At 38.0% G+C, this 19,069-nt stretch overlaps 1 protein-coding gene across 1 annotated transcript in view; it reads left to right on the top strand.

Moving 5' to 3' along the window:
- Positions 1-19,069, top strand: part of WDR86 (WD repeat domain 86) — a 119,714-nt gene that overhangs the window by 12,413 nt on the left and 88,232 nt on the right. The window contains exon 5 of the mRNA XM_053713796.1: positions 4,937-5,354. Within this exon, the coding sequence (XP_053569771.1) occupies positions 4,937-5,354 (418 nt within the window). The remainder of the gene's footprint in view (positions 1-4,936; positions 5,355-19,069) is intronic.

Below are 19,069 nucleotides of genomic sequence, written 5' to 3'. Positions count from 1 at the left end.
AATAAAGGGTAAGTTTTGAAAATTAAAGAGACACTCGATTCAGATAGAGCATGCAATTTAAAAAAAAAAAACTTCTCAATTTACTTCCATTAAAGGGACACTGAACCCATATTTTTTTCTTTCGTGATTCAGATAGAGCATGGAATTTTAAGCATCTTTCTAATTTACTCCTATTATCAAATTTTCTTAATTATCTTGGTATCTTTATTTGAAATGCAAGAATGTAAGTTTAGATGCCGGTCCATTTTTGGTGAACAACCTGGGTTGTCCTTGCTAATTGGTGGATACATTCATCCACCAATAAAAAAAGTGCTGTCCAGAGTTCTGAATAAAAAAAATGCTTAGATACCTTCTTTTTTAAATAAAGATAGGAAGAGAAAGAAGAAAAATTGATAATAGGCGTAAATTAGAATTAAAATTGCATTTGGGTTCAGTGTCCCTTTAACAAAATGTGCACAGTCTTGTTACATTTACACTTTTTGAGTCAGCAGCTCCTACTGAACAGGTGCAAAAATTCACAGACTATACGTTTTGCATTTGTAATTGGTTGATGATGATAATACAGTAGGAATGGAAATAGACATAATGTTAAAATTTGTCAGAAAAAAATCAACTTCTCATTTCAAATTCAGACTATTGGGCCGATTTATCATGGCCCGAATGGGGCCAAATACCCCTGTTTCTGCGCTAGCCTTCAGGTTCGCCGGAAACAGGAGTTAAGAACTCGTCCGCTGCCTCTAAGGCTGCAGACATCAATCCAACTGATCACATATGATCGGGTTGATTGGCACCCCCTGCTAGGGGGCGGCATTGCACAAGCAGTTCACCAGTATTGCTTGTGCAATGATAAATGCTGAAAGCGTATGCAATGCTAAATCGGCCCCTTTGTGTTATTGCATTGTCTTGTTATCATGCATTTGTTTATTATGCAAATCTACTGTATTGATTGGTCCTTTTAAGCCTCAAAGATTTTAACAAAGTATGAAAAAGATCTTGTATAAATAAACTCAAAGATCAGAACATAATATGAATTGTGAACTTGTACAAATCAAATACAAATAAACTTTAAGAACATATGAATTGTGAGCTGTATTTCTTTAACTTTTAACTGCAATTTTATTTCTTCTTGTTCTGAGGAAGCAAACAGTGACCTATGTAGAACAGAGGTATATTCTTCTAAATCAATGAAGTATAAAGGACAAATAAGCTCCTATTTAGACTCCTATGCCAATTTCATAAGCCTGGAAACGAATATTCTAGAATTACAGCATTTTGACCCTTGTGCAGTGTATTATTAGTAAAGTATATACACCATGGTATGAATTATCAAATGCTGCAACAACTAAGTCTTTTTTAGAAAGAGAAAAATAATTTATGGGGCTATAAGAATTATAGAGATGCTGTAATACAAAAACAGTAATGAAAAACAAGTAGATAATACAGGTGGCCCTCGATTTACACTGGTTCAATTTGCGTTGTTTCAGAATAACAACCTTTTTTTCATTCATGTGACTGCTATTGAAAATCATTGGAAAGCAGTGCACTAATAAAAATAGCCAGTAGGTGGAGCTGTCCGCTTGTGTTGCAGCAAAGTGATGCAAGTTTAGCAGACTGAAATTAATCTGTGTGCACAGAACAGACCGTTGCTATCGGGCAGCTTTCAAGCAACAAGATCTAGCAGCCACTTCCCTATTATCTTCCTGTACAGCTGCTTGTGGTGAGGGTGCCTAACTGCCTATAAATCACTCCAGATTGAAATGCATAGAAGACGTGCAGACCCAATATTATCTAATATGCTAACAATGCAGAGAACTGTTTGCAGAAAAATGCAAGTAAAAAAATGTTTTTGTTCATTAAACTTAGTTTGATGATACAGTCTGTTGTGTGATTATTTAATTAGGTTTATAACGCTGTTTAGCTTTAAAAATAATGTATTAGGTGTTACTTATGACAATTTTGAGAGGGGCCTGGAACCTAACTCCCTCACTTCCCATTGACTTACAATATAAACTGGGTTTCAATTTGCAACGGTTTCGATTTACAACCATTCCTTCTGGAACCTAACCCATACCTCAATTGTTTTTCAGTAGCCAAACTCCATCCAACACTTGCCTCATTTGGAGGAGCCAATCTGGGCTTCAGTATGCAGCTGACAAGGCTAGCAAGGTTCATTATGCGAGTATAAAGTGCATTGTTTTGCAGTTGTTATCTGCTAAAGTTAACTAGGTAAAGCTATGTAGAAGAGTTAGCCTTGAGAAGCCTGCAGTGTGCTTTTTCAGTTCTGAGAATGAGAAAATACACACGTTTCAGAGCTAAATTACCTGAAAATGGGGCAAAATAAATAATGAGTCATTTGCAAAGTCTTTTTTTGCTACACATAACTAAACCATTTATATTAAAATCTCAAGGTGTTTACATTTTTATAATTTGAATTTTAAAAGGATAGACAACAATAATGTCTTTATACAAATATAAATAATATTACTCCACTCTCAGTTTCTGGCGCAATCTTCTACAACTCCTCCCAGCTGTCCTGTATCAAACAATATGTCATGAGGCATAAAACAGAAATAAGGGGGGAAAGGATAAAAAAAAAAAAAAAAGGATAAATCAGTATAATTACATACTCACTGACAGAATTTTGTTAAGCACATCAGAACTTGCTCATTCATGCAAACAAAATCAGAACTTGCTCATTCATACAAACAAAATCAGAACTTGCTCATTCATACAAACAAAATCAGAACTTGCTCATTCATACAAACAAAATCAGAACTTGCTCATTCATACAAACAAAATCAGAACTTGCTCATCATACAAACAAAATCAGAACTTGCTCATTCATACAAACCAAATCAGAACCTGCTCATTCATACAAACCAAATCAGAACCTGCTCATTCATACAAACCAAATCAGAACCTGCTCATTCATACAAACCAAATCAGAACCTGCTCATTCATACAAACAAAATCAGAACTTGCTCATTCATACAAACAAAATCAGAACTTGCTCATTCATACAAACAAAATCAGAACTTGCTCATTCATACAAACAAAATCAGAACTTGCTCATTCATACAAACAAAATCAGAGCTTGCTCATTCATACAAACAAAATCAGAGCTTGCTTATTCATACAAACAAAATCAGAGCTTGCTCATTCATACAAACAAAATCAGAACTTGCTCATTCATACAAACAAAATCAGAGCTTGCTCATTCATACAAACAAAATCAGAGCTTGCTTATTCATACAAACAAAATCAGAGGTTGTTTATTCATACAAACAAAATCAGAACTTGCTCATTCATACAAACAAACTCGGAACTTGCTCAGCAGTGGGTTTTACTTTATTGAAATTAGTGCAATATGTATTATTCATCATTGTAAGAGAACTTTCTCTTTAATTCCTTTTTATAACTTTATTTGTGCATTACCTCCTGTCACAGCCACTCAATGTGGCTGGAGTCTCCACAGGAAAGAATAGGTTTTTGTTTTCATTTAAGGTGTTACTAGGAGACACCTTTTAAAATAGTTCCAGTCAGATTACTACCCATAATCAGTAGAGGATTTCTGTCATCATGTGACATTAGAACTAATTTTGTTTATTTTTATGTTTACTTTGATTTAAGATATATTTTTTTATTATTTATTTTTTTACTAAGGAAGCACTGTTCAATTCCCTTTAAAGCAATGGTCTCAAAGTACCCTGGGGCCATATGCGGCCCTCAAGATAGTTTCATCTGGCCCTCCCTTGTTTAATAGAAAAATAACAATCTTTTTCGATTTCTAAGATTTATAATTACAGTAGTTAATGCTCTATATAGGGATTCACAAGTTAAGAGAAGTATCCTGTGTAGACTCCCACCATGCACTGCTTGCTATTACGTTGTTATACAGTTCCAGAATGATCACTCACTAGAAAAGTATAGACAATTGTGTATTGCGGGCTACAACTCCCACCATGCACTACTACTTGGGTAAATGTCACAGCCAGTTCCTAGTATTTCCAGTTCCGCAGCACTTACTCAGCTCAAGCGGCCCCCATTGGAGAAGAACACTTGGACATGAAACCCAATTTTTTAAAGGGACATGAAACCCAATTTTTTTCTTTCATGATTCAGAGGGAGCATGCAATTTAAAACAACTTTCCAATGTGCTTCTATTATCGAATTATCTTCATTCTCGTGATATCCTTTGTTTAAAAGCACTTCAAAATAGGCTCAAGAGCTGCTGATTGGTGGCTGCACATAGATGCCTTGTGTTATTGGCTCACTCATGTGCATTGCTATTTCTTCTATAAAGGATACCTAAAGAATGAAGCAAATTACATAATATAAGTAACTTGGAATGTTGTTTAAAATTGTATTCTCTATCTGAATAATAAAATAATTTTTTTTAACAACTTTATACACTGAACAAACACTGTTGCCATCTTGTTCTTAAAAACATTCTTACAAAACTGTTGCAGTATATTCTTCAAACACGTTCACGCTACCTACCTAGCTATCCTCTTCAACAAAAAATACCATGAGAACATAGTAAATGCAATAATAGTCAATTTGAAACTTCTTCAAATGTATACTCTATCTGAATCATGAAAGAAAAAAAAACATATCCCTTTAAGAAATGCTCTTAAAGAGAAAAGTGACAATCAATACTTTTACTTGATACTATGTGAGCCATACACATTACATTTGCCTTTTGGATTTATTTTTGACCATCACTTTTTACAAATGTATTTGCAATTTGACTTGTTAGTGGCCATTTTTGGTTATTTGTTATGTACTGCTAGATCTGATCTGTTAAATTTGCACTTTCAATGCTACAAAACTTTGGAGATGGTTGTTCCTCTTGTAAATGTTGGAGCGTAAGCTTAATTTGCAGGACATAATTTAAGATCCCCCCCCAACAAGTTAATTTATCTACTCTTTGCAGGATACTGGTTGCCAAGGACTACATTTTTAGTGGATCGTATGACAGGACAGCCCGTTGTTGGAATGTGGACACTGGTAGACATCTCCAAGAGTTTCAGGGTCATCGAAACTGTGTGCTGACCCTAGCTCACTTTTCTTCTGATATACTCGAATCCTCTGAAATGGAAGGGAAAGAGGTTAAAGAGTTCCTTGTCACCGGGAGCACAGACTGTACTATTAAAATCTGGGAAGCTTCCAGTGGATGCTGTTATCAGACATTAAGAGGACATTTGGGGGCTATTTTGTGTATTGTCCTGGATACTTCAAACAGGGAACTGTTTTCTGGCAGCACAGATTCCACAATCCGCCGATGGAACGTGGTCACAGGAGAGCAACTGAAAATATTCAGAAACCATCAAGGATCTGTTATCTGCTTAGAGGTAAGAAATAAAATGTTCTAATTATTTTTCTGTTTTCAATGGGTTAATGTTCCATAAACATACCGTGTAGTTGGCATATGCTAACTTTTTCTGGATTTCTGCACTTCATATTCAAAATTCATTGTGCATTTACATTACATTCATATGTTCATTGCATCTTATATGCAGAAAAATATGTAAATTCTTATACAAAAGAAGAATTGATTTACTGGAGGTGCTTTAATGTTGTAGCTGTAGAACTTTTTGTTTATTCCATTACATGATCGTCTGGTTGTGTCTGAAGTTTCCCTTCTGCTTTGTAATTGACTAGTAAAAGGTAGTTTTTAGCTTATATTTACATTGCCATTGCTACAAGAGGGAATAGGAAACCACTCCCAACTACATAATGGGTGGCTCCTCAATAAATAAATTCCACCAACTGCAATAAAGAGCTACTAACCCTCCTACTTATCTCCATTAAAGGGACACTCAAGTCAAAATTAAACTTTCATACTTCAGATAGAGGATGCACTTTTAAACAACTTTACAATTTACTTCCATTAACAACATGTGCACTGTCTTTATATATTTACAATTTTTGAGTTACCAGCTCCTACTGAGCATGTGCAAGAATTAAAAGAATATACTTATATGCATTTGTGATTGGCTGATGGCTGTCACATGATACAGTAGGAGTGGAAATAAACATAACTTTTAAATTTGTCAGTCTGAACTTTAAATGAGTAGATTTTTTTTTTCTAAGTGCTATTGCATTGTCTTTTTATTATGCATGTGTCGATTATGCAAATCAACCTGTATTTACTTGTCCTTTAAATCTGATACCAGTGTTTCAATTAGGGTTGCCACCTCGGCCATGTTTTCCTGGACACTTATGAGTTACACATGCTACAGGGTGTGCAGGGAGGAACATGTATTGTGTTTCTGGACAGCACTATTCATATACACTATACATGTTCTTCCCTGCACACCCTGCAGCATGTATAAGTGTCCAGGAAAACATGGCTGAGGTGGCAACCCTAGTTTCAATGCTTTGCTCAGTTGAGGTAGAGAGAACTGTATCAAGCTCTAATTTGTGCATTCACAAAGAGCAAGGCAAAGCTGAGCTCACTCTCATAATACAGCCTGCTGGACCATGTGTTTGCTTTTATGTCGGAGGACTCACTTGGGCATATAGCTGGCACAGTATGACAAGCCTTGTTACTAAATAAACATTATTCACTCTATTTTTTGATTTAAACTAGTGTTTCTGCTTGTATTATTATTATAATCATTAGTTACTATTGATTATTATGTATAGAGAGCCTACAATTTCTTGCCATTGGACAAGCATTTATTAGTTGAATCATTAAACCCTTCATTGAAAACATACACTCTGCTCGGTCAGTACTATCATAATTCAATATAATGGTAGTTTCAGTGATAGAAACCAGGGGCGAAACTACAGGGGGTGCAGAGGTCGCAGGTGCGACTGGGCCCTACCACTGCCTGCACTGATATCATGTGAGTGTGACATGACTACAGGGGTTAGTGTTTCTGTTTTACTCATTGGTGTTTATGTGTGTGTATGGTGTGTGTATGTATGTGACTTTGTGTGTATTTATGCATGTATGTGTGTTTGTGTATGTTTGTGGAACCAGCAAATTACAGACCTTGTTACTACAGCATGGGGGGGGGGGGCAGGGGGTAAACAGTGTTACTATACAGTACCACTATATACAGTACGGGGGGCTGGACCATGTCACAGACTACTGTGGTCACTTTATAAAGTACTGGGCGGGTAGGATCAGGCCAGCCATCTCACCGGCAGATTACAGACTGTGTCACTATCTTACTATATACAGTACTAGGGGGTTAAATAGTGTCACTATATATATACAGTAATAGGGGGTCAGACCATCTCACAGACTGTGGGCACAGGGTACCTCCTTTTGCAGACATGTAATCTGATTCACATTTTTTTCTGTGTTAAATGTAATAATAATAAAAAATATGTATTAAATTCACCTTTTTTTGGAGGGGGGAGGGGTGGTGGGGGTGGTGGGGGGGCCCCTTCTTAGATTTTTGCACCTGGGCCCTGTGGTTTCTAGTTACGCCTCTGATAGAAACACAACCAAGCTGACCCTCACACTTCCCTGGAGCGTTAATTGGTGCTATCACTGCATTGTTGTGATTGGCTGATATATGGATATCTGCCTTTGGACATTGGAGTCAGTAGTTACAGTCAGATGATGGAGTGCTGTTGATCTTCAGTTCTCGAAGTAATAGTATAGTCAAAATTTAACTTCCATGATTCAGATAGAGCATGCAATTTTAAGCAACTTACTAATTTACTCCTATTATCAATTTTTCTTTGTGCTCTTGCTATCTTTATTTGAATGTAAGCTTAGAAGCCGGACAATTTTTGGTTGAGAACCCGGGTAGCACTTGTTTGATTGGTGGCTACATTTAGACACCAATCAGAAAGTGCTACCCAGGTGCTGAACCAAAAATGGGCTGGCTCCTATGCTTACATTCTTGCTTTTTCAAATAAAGATAGCAAGAGAACTAAGACATTTTTTATAATAGGAGTAAATTAGAACATTGCTTATAATGACATGCTCTATCTGAATCATGAAGTTTTATTTTGACTAGACTATTCCTTTAAGTAAGAAATAACTAATATGTTTAGCCTACAGAGGAGTACTGTGGCCGCAACAGTACCCTTGTGTCAGTGATACAAGATACATGGGAATCAAGGACAGTTGCCATCCTTTACAGATCCAATCTGCAGCCATCTTGGTTAACAGAAGTTATGGGATACACTACTGAGCATGTCTTGATTTATTTTCTTGCCTTTTTTCTACTGAGCAAGTGTGCGGAATAAGGCAAATTTAAAGCTTTGTAACTCAGTAACTGCTACTTATTTTTTCACTAAATAAAAACACATTCTAAGTATAAAATCAGTTTGCATCTTAACTTTCATTAAGATTGGTGACATATGTTAGGCTAATATATTCATATCTATTGATTAAAAACTACATTTCTTTCAACACTTCAATTGCTCTCCCAGTCTACCTTAAATCTTCTACATTTGTAGTCTCATACATATATAGGGCTATAGATTTTAAAGGGCCATTATATACAATAGAATTAAATAATTGAAAAATACATAATAAAAAGAAAATGCAACAGAACTTACTTTGAATTTCAAATGTGCAGTAGATTTTTTTTTTTCTGGCGATTTTCCAAGTTAATTCCATTTTACATCCCATTGTAATCATGTGACAGCTATCAGCCAATCACAAAAAGCATATGCAGTACGTACATACTGTGTACTCTTGCACATGCTCAGTAGGAGCTGGTGCCTCAAAGAGTTTGCATATATAAATAGATCAGGCACATTTTGATAATGGAAGTACATTGGAAAGTAATTTTTAAATTGTATACTCTGCCTGAATCATGGAAATTTTAATTTTGACTTTAGTGTCCCTTTTATCTAATACTCTAACTAGCTCTGGATTAGTAGTAATTTAACAGTAAGTAGACTATTAATGGTTTTCTCCTGACTGGTAAGCTATAGTGGTTTTTAATGCTTGCAGTTATATATTTGATCAAAGTGACTTTCTGTAAGATTTTTATCTTCTTTTTTTATCTTCTGTGCCTCCAATCATTGTAAGTGGAAGGCACTTAAAGGGACACTAAAGTCAAAATAAAACTTTCATGATTCAGATAGAGCATGCAATTCTAAACAACGTTTCCAATTTACATCTATTATCTAATTTGCTTTGTTTTCTTAGTATCCTTTGTTGAAAAGCATACCTAGGTAGGCTTAGGAGCAGCAATGCCCTACTGGGAGATAGCTTTTGTTTCTGATTGGTGGCTGCACATATATGACTCCTGTAATCTGCTCAGCTAACTCCCAGAAGTTTATTGCTGTTCTTTAACAAAGGATGCCAAGATAATGAAGCAAATTTGATAATAGAACATAGTAACATAGTAGATAAGGTTGAAAAAAAGACCGAAGTCCATCGAGTTCAACCTATACAAATCTAAAATACTTACAAAAATCTCCAGTTAAGCTTAAATAACCCCATTAAAAGGTGATCCATGTAATACTAGCAATCATATCCTTGAATTTTGTTTATATACAGAAATGTATCCAGACTATTTTTAAATGTATTGGCATTCACTACCTCCTTTGGTAATGGGTTCCACAATTGTATTGCTCTTACAGTGAAAAAAAGTTTCCGTTGCAGGAGATTAAATCTCCTTTCCTCCAACCTTAAATTGTGACCTCTTGTCAGAAACAATTTTCTTGGAATAAACAGAGCTTCTGCCATCTCTGTATATGGGCCTTGAATATATGTATATAAAGTAATCATGTCACCTCTCAGGCGTCTTTTTTTCTAAAGAAAACAGACCCAGTTTGGCTAGCCTCTCCTCATAGGTTAAATTAGAACATTTTTTTTAAAGTTTTATGCTTAAACTGAGTAATGAAAGAAAAATTTGGGGATTTCATGTCCCTTTTTTTCATCATAAATATTTTTACGTCCAGTAAACATCTGACAGGGTTTTGATTTGAATTAATTGTGAGCTCATGAACGTTCATATCATCGGTCATATAAAGCAGTAAGTCAAACAATAGATGCCCAGATGTTCCAAAAAATACAACAAGAACAAAATAATTAGGTGAACATACGTCATTTATTAATCCCAAACACATATTGGTACTGCAAAATATTCTATATTGCTATTTCCTTGTGGGGGTAGAAATGAAAAGTTTAATTATATTTTGCTAAGCTATACAAACAAGCCTAAAATATTTTTTTCTTTTGTTCATTTGCAAACTCAGATATTTACGAAAAACTCTTATGATGATGTAAAATATTTCTCCTATTTAGGTCTGCATGCAAACTGAGATATATAGGCTATTAATCAACTAACATTCCCAGTAAATGTGCGTCCAAAAATCTGATATGTAATTACTATATGGAATCACCAATGCTATAGTGAACATGGCCCTTTTTTAATAGAAGTAAAAGATTGTTATTTTAGTTATGTCGGCTTTGATCAATAGGACATTGCTTGCCTCTTAAAGTATTAATGGGGCATGGAATTCCTTATTTTCAGTCATGCATTTAAAGCAGCAGATTACTTGTTTGCTTTCATGAAAAATTAGTGACCTATATTCTAGCTACAGAACATATGTCTTGCAGTACAAGAAGCCTACAGCTGCATCCTTCCTTTAGGTTCAGTTCTTGTCTATCTTATCCAGCCAATCCAGACAAACATATTCTTGTTCATCAGCGAACAAGGGCTGTTTGGCATGAAACGCGTCTGTTTCAATGGGGGTGGTGATTCCTTTGTATATGAAAGATTCCCTACTGTCATACATGCTTTTAAATAGTTGAAATAAAGGATACTTTTAAAGGATGCTATGTTTTACTACTAAGTGGAATATGAGGATCCATTGCTCCAGCACAATCATGCTGTTCAACACCAGACCTCCGAACTGTCCCTATTTGAGAGGGACAATCCCTGATTCTCTACTCTGTCACAGTGTCCCTATGAAACAGCCATATGTCCCTATTTGCATACTTCCCCTTAGCCCCACCCACAAAATGCACAAACACGCCCATAAACTGCCCAGACACACCCACAATCCCACCACTAACCCCTCATGATCCCTCCCCACCCAACACCGCTCCACCCACAAAATAGTGATGGCCCCTATTAACCTCCTGTGTCCGTGATACTCAGCTTCAAATGTTGGGAGATATGCAACACTGTTGACCATAAACATACAACCATATCAGATATAAATATGTATATTTTATATTGACATAACATCATAGCACCTAAGATATTTTCTGTGCTTGTAAAAGGGCTTATGGGCTCACTGAAAGAGTTAAAGAGTTTCATTTTTCTTATCTAATTGTGATGAAATGTTAAACTTGTCACTCTGCCACAAGTTATGTAACCATTTTTTGATGACTGTCCATGGACTGAATATTATTATATTTCTGTTGTTTGTATAGAATTGAGACTTTCCACCACTGCAGCAGTTGTCACTATTTGCAAGTCCTTATGTATATTGATGTATCTGTTTTGCACAACAGAGACATTTCCTCATAGTTTCAAAATAAACAAAGATACCAAAGCAGGGTTTTACATAATTGGAAATCAGAAGATCAATATTTGAGAAATGCATTCTGGGCAGCATAGTTAAGTTGTATCCAAAAACTGACCGATGGTTAACAGGGATCTCAGATAAAAGGTAATAAACTATAGTATATTCAGGGGATAATGAGTGTAGATTATGCTAGTGTAGAGCATAATTGTGCTTGGAACGTCTTAAGGGTTATGATGCCTTACTGAAATGTGAATCTTGTGCTGAGAGTGAGTGTGCAAAATTGTTGCCAATGTTGGGGTGGAGATTGCTTACCTTGTAAAATGCTGTTAAGTTACAGTCGAGAGCTGGAGCGCCTGAAGATTTAGGCATCTGCCGCATATGGAGCCGACGCGCTCTCAGTGCTCCGGCTCCATATGAGGGCAGATGCCTGATCGTTAAAGATGGTAACACTGTGTGTGTGTTACTGCCTGTAAAGATCTTCTGTTGGTGCCAGCAGGAGGTGTGGGCGGTAAGCGAGTGACGGGTGGGCGAGGGATGGAGTGGGAGGTCCCTACGCTACAGAAAAAATAAAATAAAGGGTCAGGAAAGGATGGGGCAGCTACACTACAGAAAAGGGGGTGTGGGGGACCCTAACTAAAGATTGCGGGTGGGGGGATACTATACTAGAGAAAATATGTACAAAAATAATAAAAAAAAGGCAGTTTATAGGTACTGGCAGACAGCTGCCAGTACCTAAGATGGCGGGTAATAGAGGGGGAGGTTTAGAGAGCTGTTGGGGGGGGGGGTAAGGGGGATCTTACACTGCACAAAATATAAAATTTAAAGTGACAGTCTAGTCCAAAACAAACTTTCATTATTCAGATAGAAGTAAATTGGAAACTTTTTAAATTACACGCCCTATCACCAATTTTGCTTTGTTCTCTTGGTATTCTTAGTTGAAAGCTAAATCTAGGAGGTTCATATGCTAATTTCTAAGCCCTTGAAGGCCGCCTCTTAGTTCAGGGCATTTTTACATTTTTTCAACACTAGAAGGTGTTAGTTCATGTGTTTCATATAGATAACACTGTGCTCACGCAAGTGGAGTTCCTAGGAGCCAGCACTGATTGGCTAAAATGCAAGTTTGTCAAAAGAACTGAAATAAGGGGCAGTTCGCAGAGGCTTAGATAGAAGATAATCACAGAGGTAAAAAGTGTATTATATTACAGTGTTGGTTATGCAAAACTAGGGAATGGGTAATAAAGGGATTATCTATCTTTTAAAACAATAAATATTCTGGTGTAGACTGTCCCTTTAATAAAAAATATTTTATTTAAAAAAAGAAAGAAAAAAAAACCTTATTTTCATACTGGCAGATTGTCTGTCAGTACCAAAGATGGGGGTTACCGATGGGGGAGGGAAGAGAGCTGTTTTGGGAGGGATCATGAGGGGGTGGGAGGCTAATCTCTACACTAAAGCTAAAATTAACCTTTTAAGCTACCTAATTAACCCCTTCACTTCCGGAAATTATAGAAGTGTGGTGCACAGCTGCAATTAGCGGTCTTCTAATTACCAAAAAGCAATGGCAAAGCTAGATATGTCTATTTCTGAACAAATAGCTCAGCATGCTAAGGCACTGTGGCTGAGTTCTGTAGCAACCCAAGGGTTGCAGGTTCGATCCCAAGCGAGGTCCACTCAGCCTTTCATCCTTCCGAGGTTGATAAAATGAGCAGCGCCTTGAGACCCTTACGGGTGATTAGCCGAGCTTTACAAGTACTCAATACATACATATTTCTGAACAAAGGGGATCCCAGAGAAACTTGCACAAGCAGTATGTAAATAATTTCTGTGAGAAACCCACTGTTTGATATGTGTTGAAATAGATGATAATGTAGAGTGTGGCAGGTAGGCTGGGTGGAATATGTCACATGTTAATTTTACTCTAAGCTTTGTTTCACACAGAAGAAAGCTAAACATAGATTTAAAGGGACATGACACACAACATTTTGTTCAAGATTCAGATAGAGCATGCAATTTTAAAATATGTTTGCTCCTTCAACAAAGGATACCAAGAGAATGAAGACATTTTGATAACAGAAGTAAATTGCAGAGTTGTGTCAAACCGTATCTGAATCATGAAAGAAACATTTTGGGTTTCATGTCCCTTTAAGAGCAATCTATCTAGCCCCACACTGTATCAACATCAATAATTCTCCTAACTATTAACAAGTTATTAATATGGAATTCCTGTTAGTTCCTCCCACACTCATTCTCTTAATAAAAATCCCTCATTCATTTGAAATTATTATTTGTTTGGCCAACATTTCTTGGAATTAACAAATAATGATTAACTCTATAGACCCCCTTGTAATAGCTATTTCTGTAATAGAATGGTGTATCATGTGCTGTACATACATAATTAATCATACTGTAAGTGTAAGTAGAATTTTACTCAAAAGCTATAGTCCAATTCATTTTTAATTTTACTTTTCCAATACTGCAGAGGAAAATACTAACAGCATTTAAATCCACGCATGTGCGCAGGGAAAAATTTAATTGTCTTTTTGTTCCAGTAGTATGCAAATGTATTTACATTATATTACAGTTTTCATGAGTCGTGTAACAAAGCACTGTGTGTACAAATAAATCACACCTTTTGACGTTTTAGTGTTTTAAGTGAATTTAACTGATAATATTGTACTGTATCGTTTTTAAGTACTAAATAAACTTTCTTTTGTATTTTTATTTTTTCCTTTTACTTTACATACATGTTCTGTGTTGTCTGTACCATGTTAAGAGCAATAATGTTGAATAAAATGCATTAAAAATTACTAAAATAGCTTTTAATTAAGTGATTGAAACTTTCTGTATGTACTGAACAGTATATAAAATTATTCTTCAAAATAGAGGCACTTTTATTGATTCATTTTTTTAAGACACTTTGGGCTAGATTACAAGTGGATCGCAAAATTATCACGCTCCAGTAAATGGGCAAATTTGTGCGTTACAAAGTGGCTGGTTATTGCTACTGCAACCTTGCGGTAGTAATTAGCTCTCCAAAAATTAACCAGAGATTCTATCTCTGGTTAATTTTCTAAAAGTGCCCCATATGCCTTCAAAATAGAGGGCATTATAGGTTTTTATTAAAATTAAAAACTGCAGTAGGCAGTTTTGGGGCTTTAAAGTTGCTGTGAATGGGGTGTTACATTGCCGTCTATGGGAACTGTGTGTTCTCATAGACCGCAGTGTAAATATATATGTATATGCTTATATACATATATATATTTCTCCTGTTAAGTGTAGTCAGTCCACGGGTCATCATTACTTATGGGATATTAACTCCTCCCCAACAGGAAGTGCAAGAGGATCACCCAAGCAGAGCTGCTATACAGCTCCTCCCCTCTACGTCACACCCAGTCATTCTCTTGCACCCAACTAATAGATAGGATGTGTGAGAGGACTGTGGTGATTAAACTTAGTTTTTTATATCTTCAATCAAAAGTTTGTTATTTTAAACGACACCGGAGTGTGTTGTTTCCTTCTCAGGCAGAATTTGAAGAAGAATCTTCCTGAGTTTTTGTATATGATCTTAGCGGACGTAACTAAGATCCGTTTGCTGTTCTCGGCCATTCTGAGGAGTAAGGTAACTTCAGATCAGGGGACAGCGGGCAGGTTCACCTGCAAAGAGGTATGTTGCAGTATATTATTTTCTAAGGAATGGAATTGACTTTGAAAATACTGCTAATACCAATATAATGTAAGTACAGCCTTAAATGCAGTAGTAGCAACTGGTATCAGGCTGACATGTATATATGTTTACACTTAAGTATTTCTGGGGAATGGCACTTCACTGGGAAAATACTGTATGCATATAATTTTTAGCCTAACTTGCAGTGTGAGCGACTAGCAGCAGGCTTTTTAATGATATTTCATATATTAGATTTTAAACGTTTACTGGCATGTTAAATCGTTTAATTATCTGAGGTACTTGGTGAAAATTGTTTTGGGCTTTATTTTCCACATGGCTGTCGTTGTTTTAAATTAAAACAGTTTACTGAGCTTCCCTCACTGTTGTAGTGTGAGTGGGAGGGGCCTATTTTGGCGCTTTTACTACGCATCAGAAATTCAGTCACAGTCTGTCTTTTTCTCCCTGCATGATCCAGGACGTCTCCACAGAGCTCAGGGGTCTTCAAAACTAGTTTTGAGGGAGGTAATCACTCACAGCAGACCTGTGAGACTGTGCTTGACTGTGATAAAAACGCTTATATTGTCAATTGTTATACATTTTTTTCTGATATAACTAATCCGGTTCATTTTTATTCAACTGTGTCAGTTTTTTTTGTGTGCTTCTTAAAGGCACAGTAACGTTTTTTTACATATTGCTTGTAAATTTAGTTGAAAAGTATTTCCAAGCTTGCTAGTCTAATTGCTAGTTTGTTTAAACATGTCTGACACAGAGGAAACTCTTTGTGCAATATGTTCAAAAGCCAAGGTGGAGCCCAATAGAAATTTATGTACTAATTGCATTGATGCTACTTTAAATAAAAGTCAATCTGTACATGTTAAGCAACATTCACCAGACAACGAGGGGGAAGTTATGCCGACTAACTTGCCTCATGTGTCAGTACCTGCATCTCCCGCTCAGGAGGTGCGTGATATTGTAACGCCAAGTACATCAGGGCGGCCATTACAAATCACTTTACAAGACATGGCTAATGTTATGACTGAAGTTTTGTCTAAATTGCCAGAACTTAGAGGTAAACGAGATCACTCTGGGATGAGAACAGAGTATACTAATAATGATAGGGCCATGTCTGATACTGCGTCACAATATGCAGAGCATGAGGACGGAGAGCTTCATTCTGCGGGTGACGGATCTGATCCAATTAAATTGGATTCAGACATTTCAAATTTTAAGTTTAAGCTGGAAAACCTCCGTGTATTGCTAGGGGAGGTGGTAGCGGCTCTGAATGATTGTAACACAGTTGCAATCCCAGAGAAAATGTGTAGGTTGGATAAATATTTTGCGGTACCAACGAGTACTGACGTTTTTCCTATACCTAAGAGACTTACTGAAATTATTACTAAGGAGTGGGACAGACCCGGTGTGCCTTTCTCACCCCCTCCTATATTCAGAAAAATGTTTCCAATAGACGCCACCACACGGGACTTATGGCAAACGGTCCCTAAGGTGGAGGGAGCAGTTTCTACTTTAGCTAAGCGTACCACTATCCCGGTGGAGGATAGCTGTGCCTTTTCAGATCCAATGGATAAAAAGTTAGAGGGTTACCTTAAGAAAATGTTTGTTCAACAAGGTTTTATATTACAACCCCTTGCATGCATTGCGCCTGTCACGGCTGCGGCAGCATTTTGGTTTGAGTCTCTGGAAGAGACCCTTGACTCAGCGACATTAGATGAGATTTCACTTAAGCTTAAAACCCTTAAGCTAGCTAATTCATTTATTTCTGATGCCGTAGTACATTTAACTAAACTTACGGCTAAGAATTCCGGATTCGCCATTCAGGCACGCAGAGCGCTGTGGCTAAAATCCTGGTCAGCGGATGTAACTTCTAAATCGAAACTACTTAACATACCTTTCAAGGGGCAGACTTTATTCGGGCCCGGTTTGAAAGAAATTATCGCTGATATTACGGGAGGTAAAGGCCATGCCCTGCCTCAAGACAGAGCCAAACCCAGGGCTAGACAGTCTAATTTTCGTGCCTTTCGTAATTTCAAGGCAGGAGCAGCTTCAACTTCCTCTGCTCCAAAACAGGAAGGAGCTGTTGCCTCGCTACAGACAAGGCTGGAAACCTAACCAGGCCTGGAACAAGGGCAAGCAGGCCAGAAAGCCTGCTGCTGCCCCTAAGACAGCATGAAGTGAGGGCCCCCGATCCGGTAACGGATCTGGTGGGGGGCAGACTCTCTCTCTTCGCCCAGGCTTGGGCAAGAGATGTCCAGGATCCCTGGGCGTTGGAGATCATATCTCAGGGATATCTTCTGGACTTCAAAGCTTCTCCTCCACAAGGGAGATTTCACCTTTCAAGGTTGTCAACAAACCAGATAAAGAAAGAGGCGTTTCTACGCTGTGTACAAGACCTTTTACTAATGGGAGTGATCCACCCAGTTCCGCGGTCGGAACACGGATAAGGGTTTTTCTCAAATCTGTTTGTGGTTCCCAAAAAAGAGGGAACCTTCAGACCAATATTGGATTTAAAGATCCTAAACAAATTCCTAAGAGTTCCATCATTCAAGATGGAAACTATTCGGACAATCTTACCCATGATCCAAAGAGGTCAGTACATGACCACAGTGGATTTAAAGGATGCTTACCTTCACATACCGATTCACAGAGAACATTACCGGTATCTAAGGTTTGCCTTCCTAGACAAGCATTACCAGTTTGTAGCTCTTCCCTTCGGGTTGGCTACGGCTCCAAGAATCTTTACAAAAGTTCTGGGCTCTCTTCTGGCGGTACTAAGACCGCGAGGAATTTCGGTAGCTCTGTACCTAGACGACATTCTGATACAAGCGTCAAGCTTTCAAACTGCCAAGTCTCATACAGAGTTAGTACTGGCATTTCTAAGATCACATGGGTGGAAAGTAAACGAGGAGAAGAGTTCTCTCTTACCACTCACAAGAGTTCCCTTCTTGGGGACTCTTATAGATTCTGTAGAAATGAAAATTTACCTGACAGAGGACAGGTTAACAAAGCTTCTAAATGCTTGCCGTGCCCTTCATTCCATTCAACACCCGTCAGTGGCTCAATGCATGGAGGTAATCGGCTTAATGGTAGCGGCAATGGACATAGTTCCTTTTGCACGCCTGCACCTCAGACCGCTGCAATTGTGCATGCTAAGTCAGTGGAATGGGGATTACTCAGATTTGTCCCCTACGCTGAATCTGGATCAGGAGACCAGAGATTCTCTGCTATGGTGGCTTTCTCGGCCACATCTGTCCAGGGGGATGCCCTTCAGCAGGCCAGACTGGACAATTGTAACTACAGACGCCAGCCTTCTAGGTTGGGGCACTGTCTGGAATTCCCTGAAGACTCAGGGATCATGGACTCAAGAGGAGAGTCTCCTTCCAATAAACATTCTGGAATTGAGAGCAGTTCTCAATGCCCTTCTGGCTTGGCCTCAGTTAGCAACTCTGAGGTTCATCAGGTTTCAGTCGGACAACATCACGACTGTGGCTTACATCAACCATCAGGGAGGGACAAGGAGTTCCCTAGCGATGATGGAAGTATCAAAGATAATTCACTGGGCAGAGTCTCACTCTTGCCACCTGTCAGCGATCCACATCCCAGGCGTGGAGAACTGGGAGGCGGATTTCCTAAGTCGCCAGACTTTTCATCCGGGGGAGTGGGAACTTCATCCGGAGGTCTTTGCCCAAATACTTCGACGTTGGGGCAAACCAGATATGGATCTCATGGCGTCTCGCCGGAATGCCAAGCTTCCTTGTTACGGGTCCAGGTCCAGGGACCCGGGAGCGGTCCTGATAGATGCCTTGACAGCACCTTGGACCTTCAGGATGGCTTATGTGTTTCCACCCTTCCCGATGCTCCCTCGTTTGATTGCCAGGATCAAACAGGAGAAAGCATCAGTGATTCTAATAGCGCCTGCGTGGC

The sequence above is a fragment of the Bombina bombina genome, chromosome 5 (assembly GCF_027579735.1).
Source record: "Bombina bombina isolate aBomBom1 chromosome 5, aBomBom1.pri, whole genome shotgun sequence".
Taxonomy (NCBI): Eukaryota; Metazoa; Chordata; class Amphibia; order Anura; family Bombinatoridae; genus Bombina; species Bombina bombina.
The sequence above is the reverse complement of the archived record's forward strand: the minus strand, read 5'-3'. Positions and strand labels throughout refer to the sequence as shown.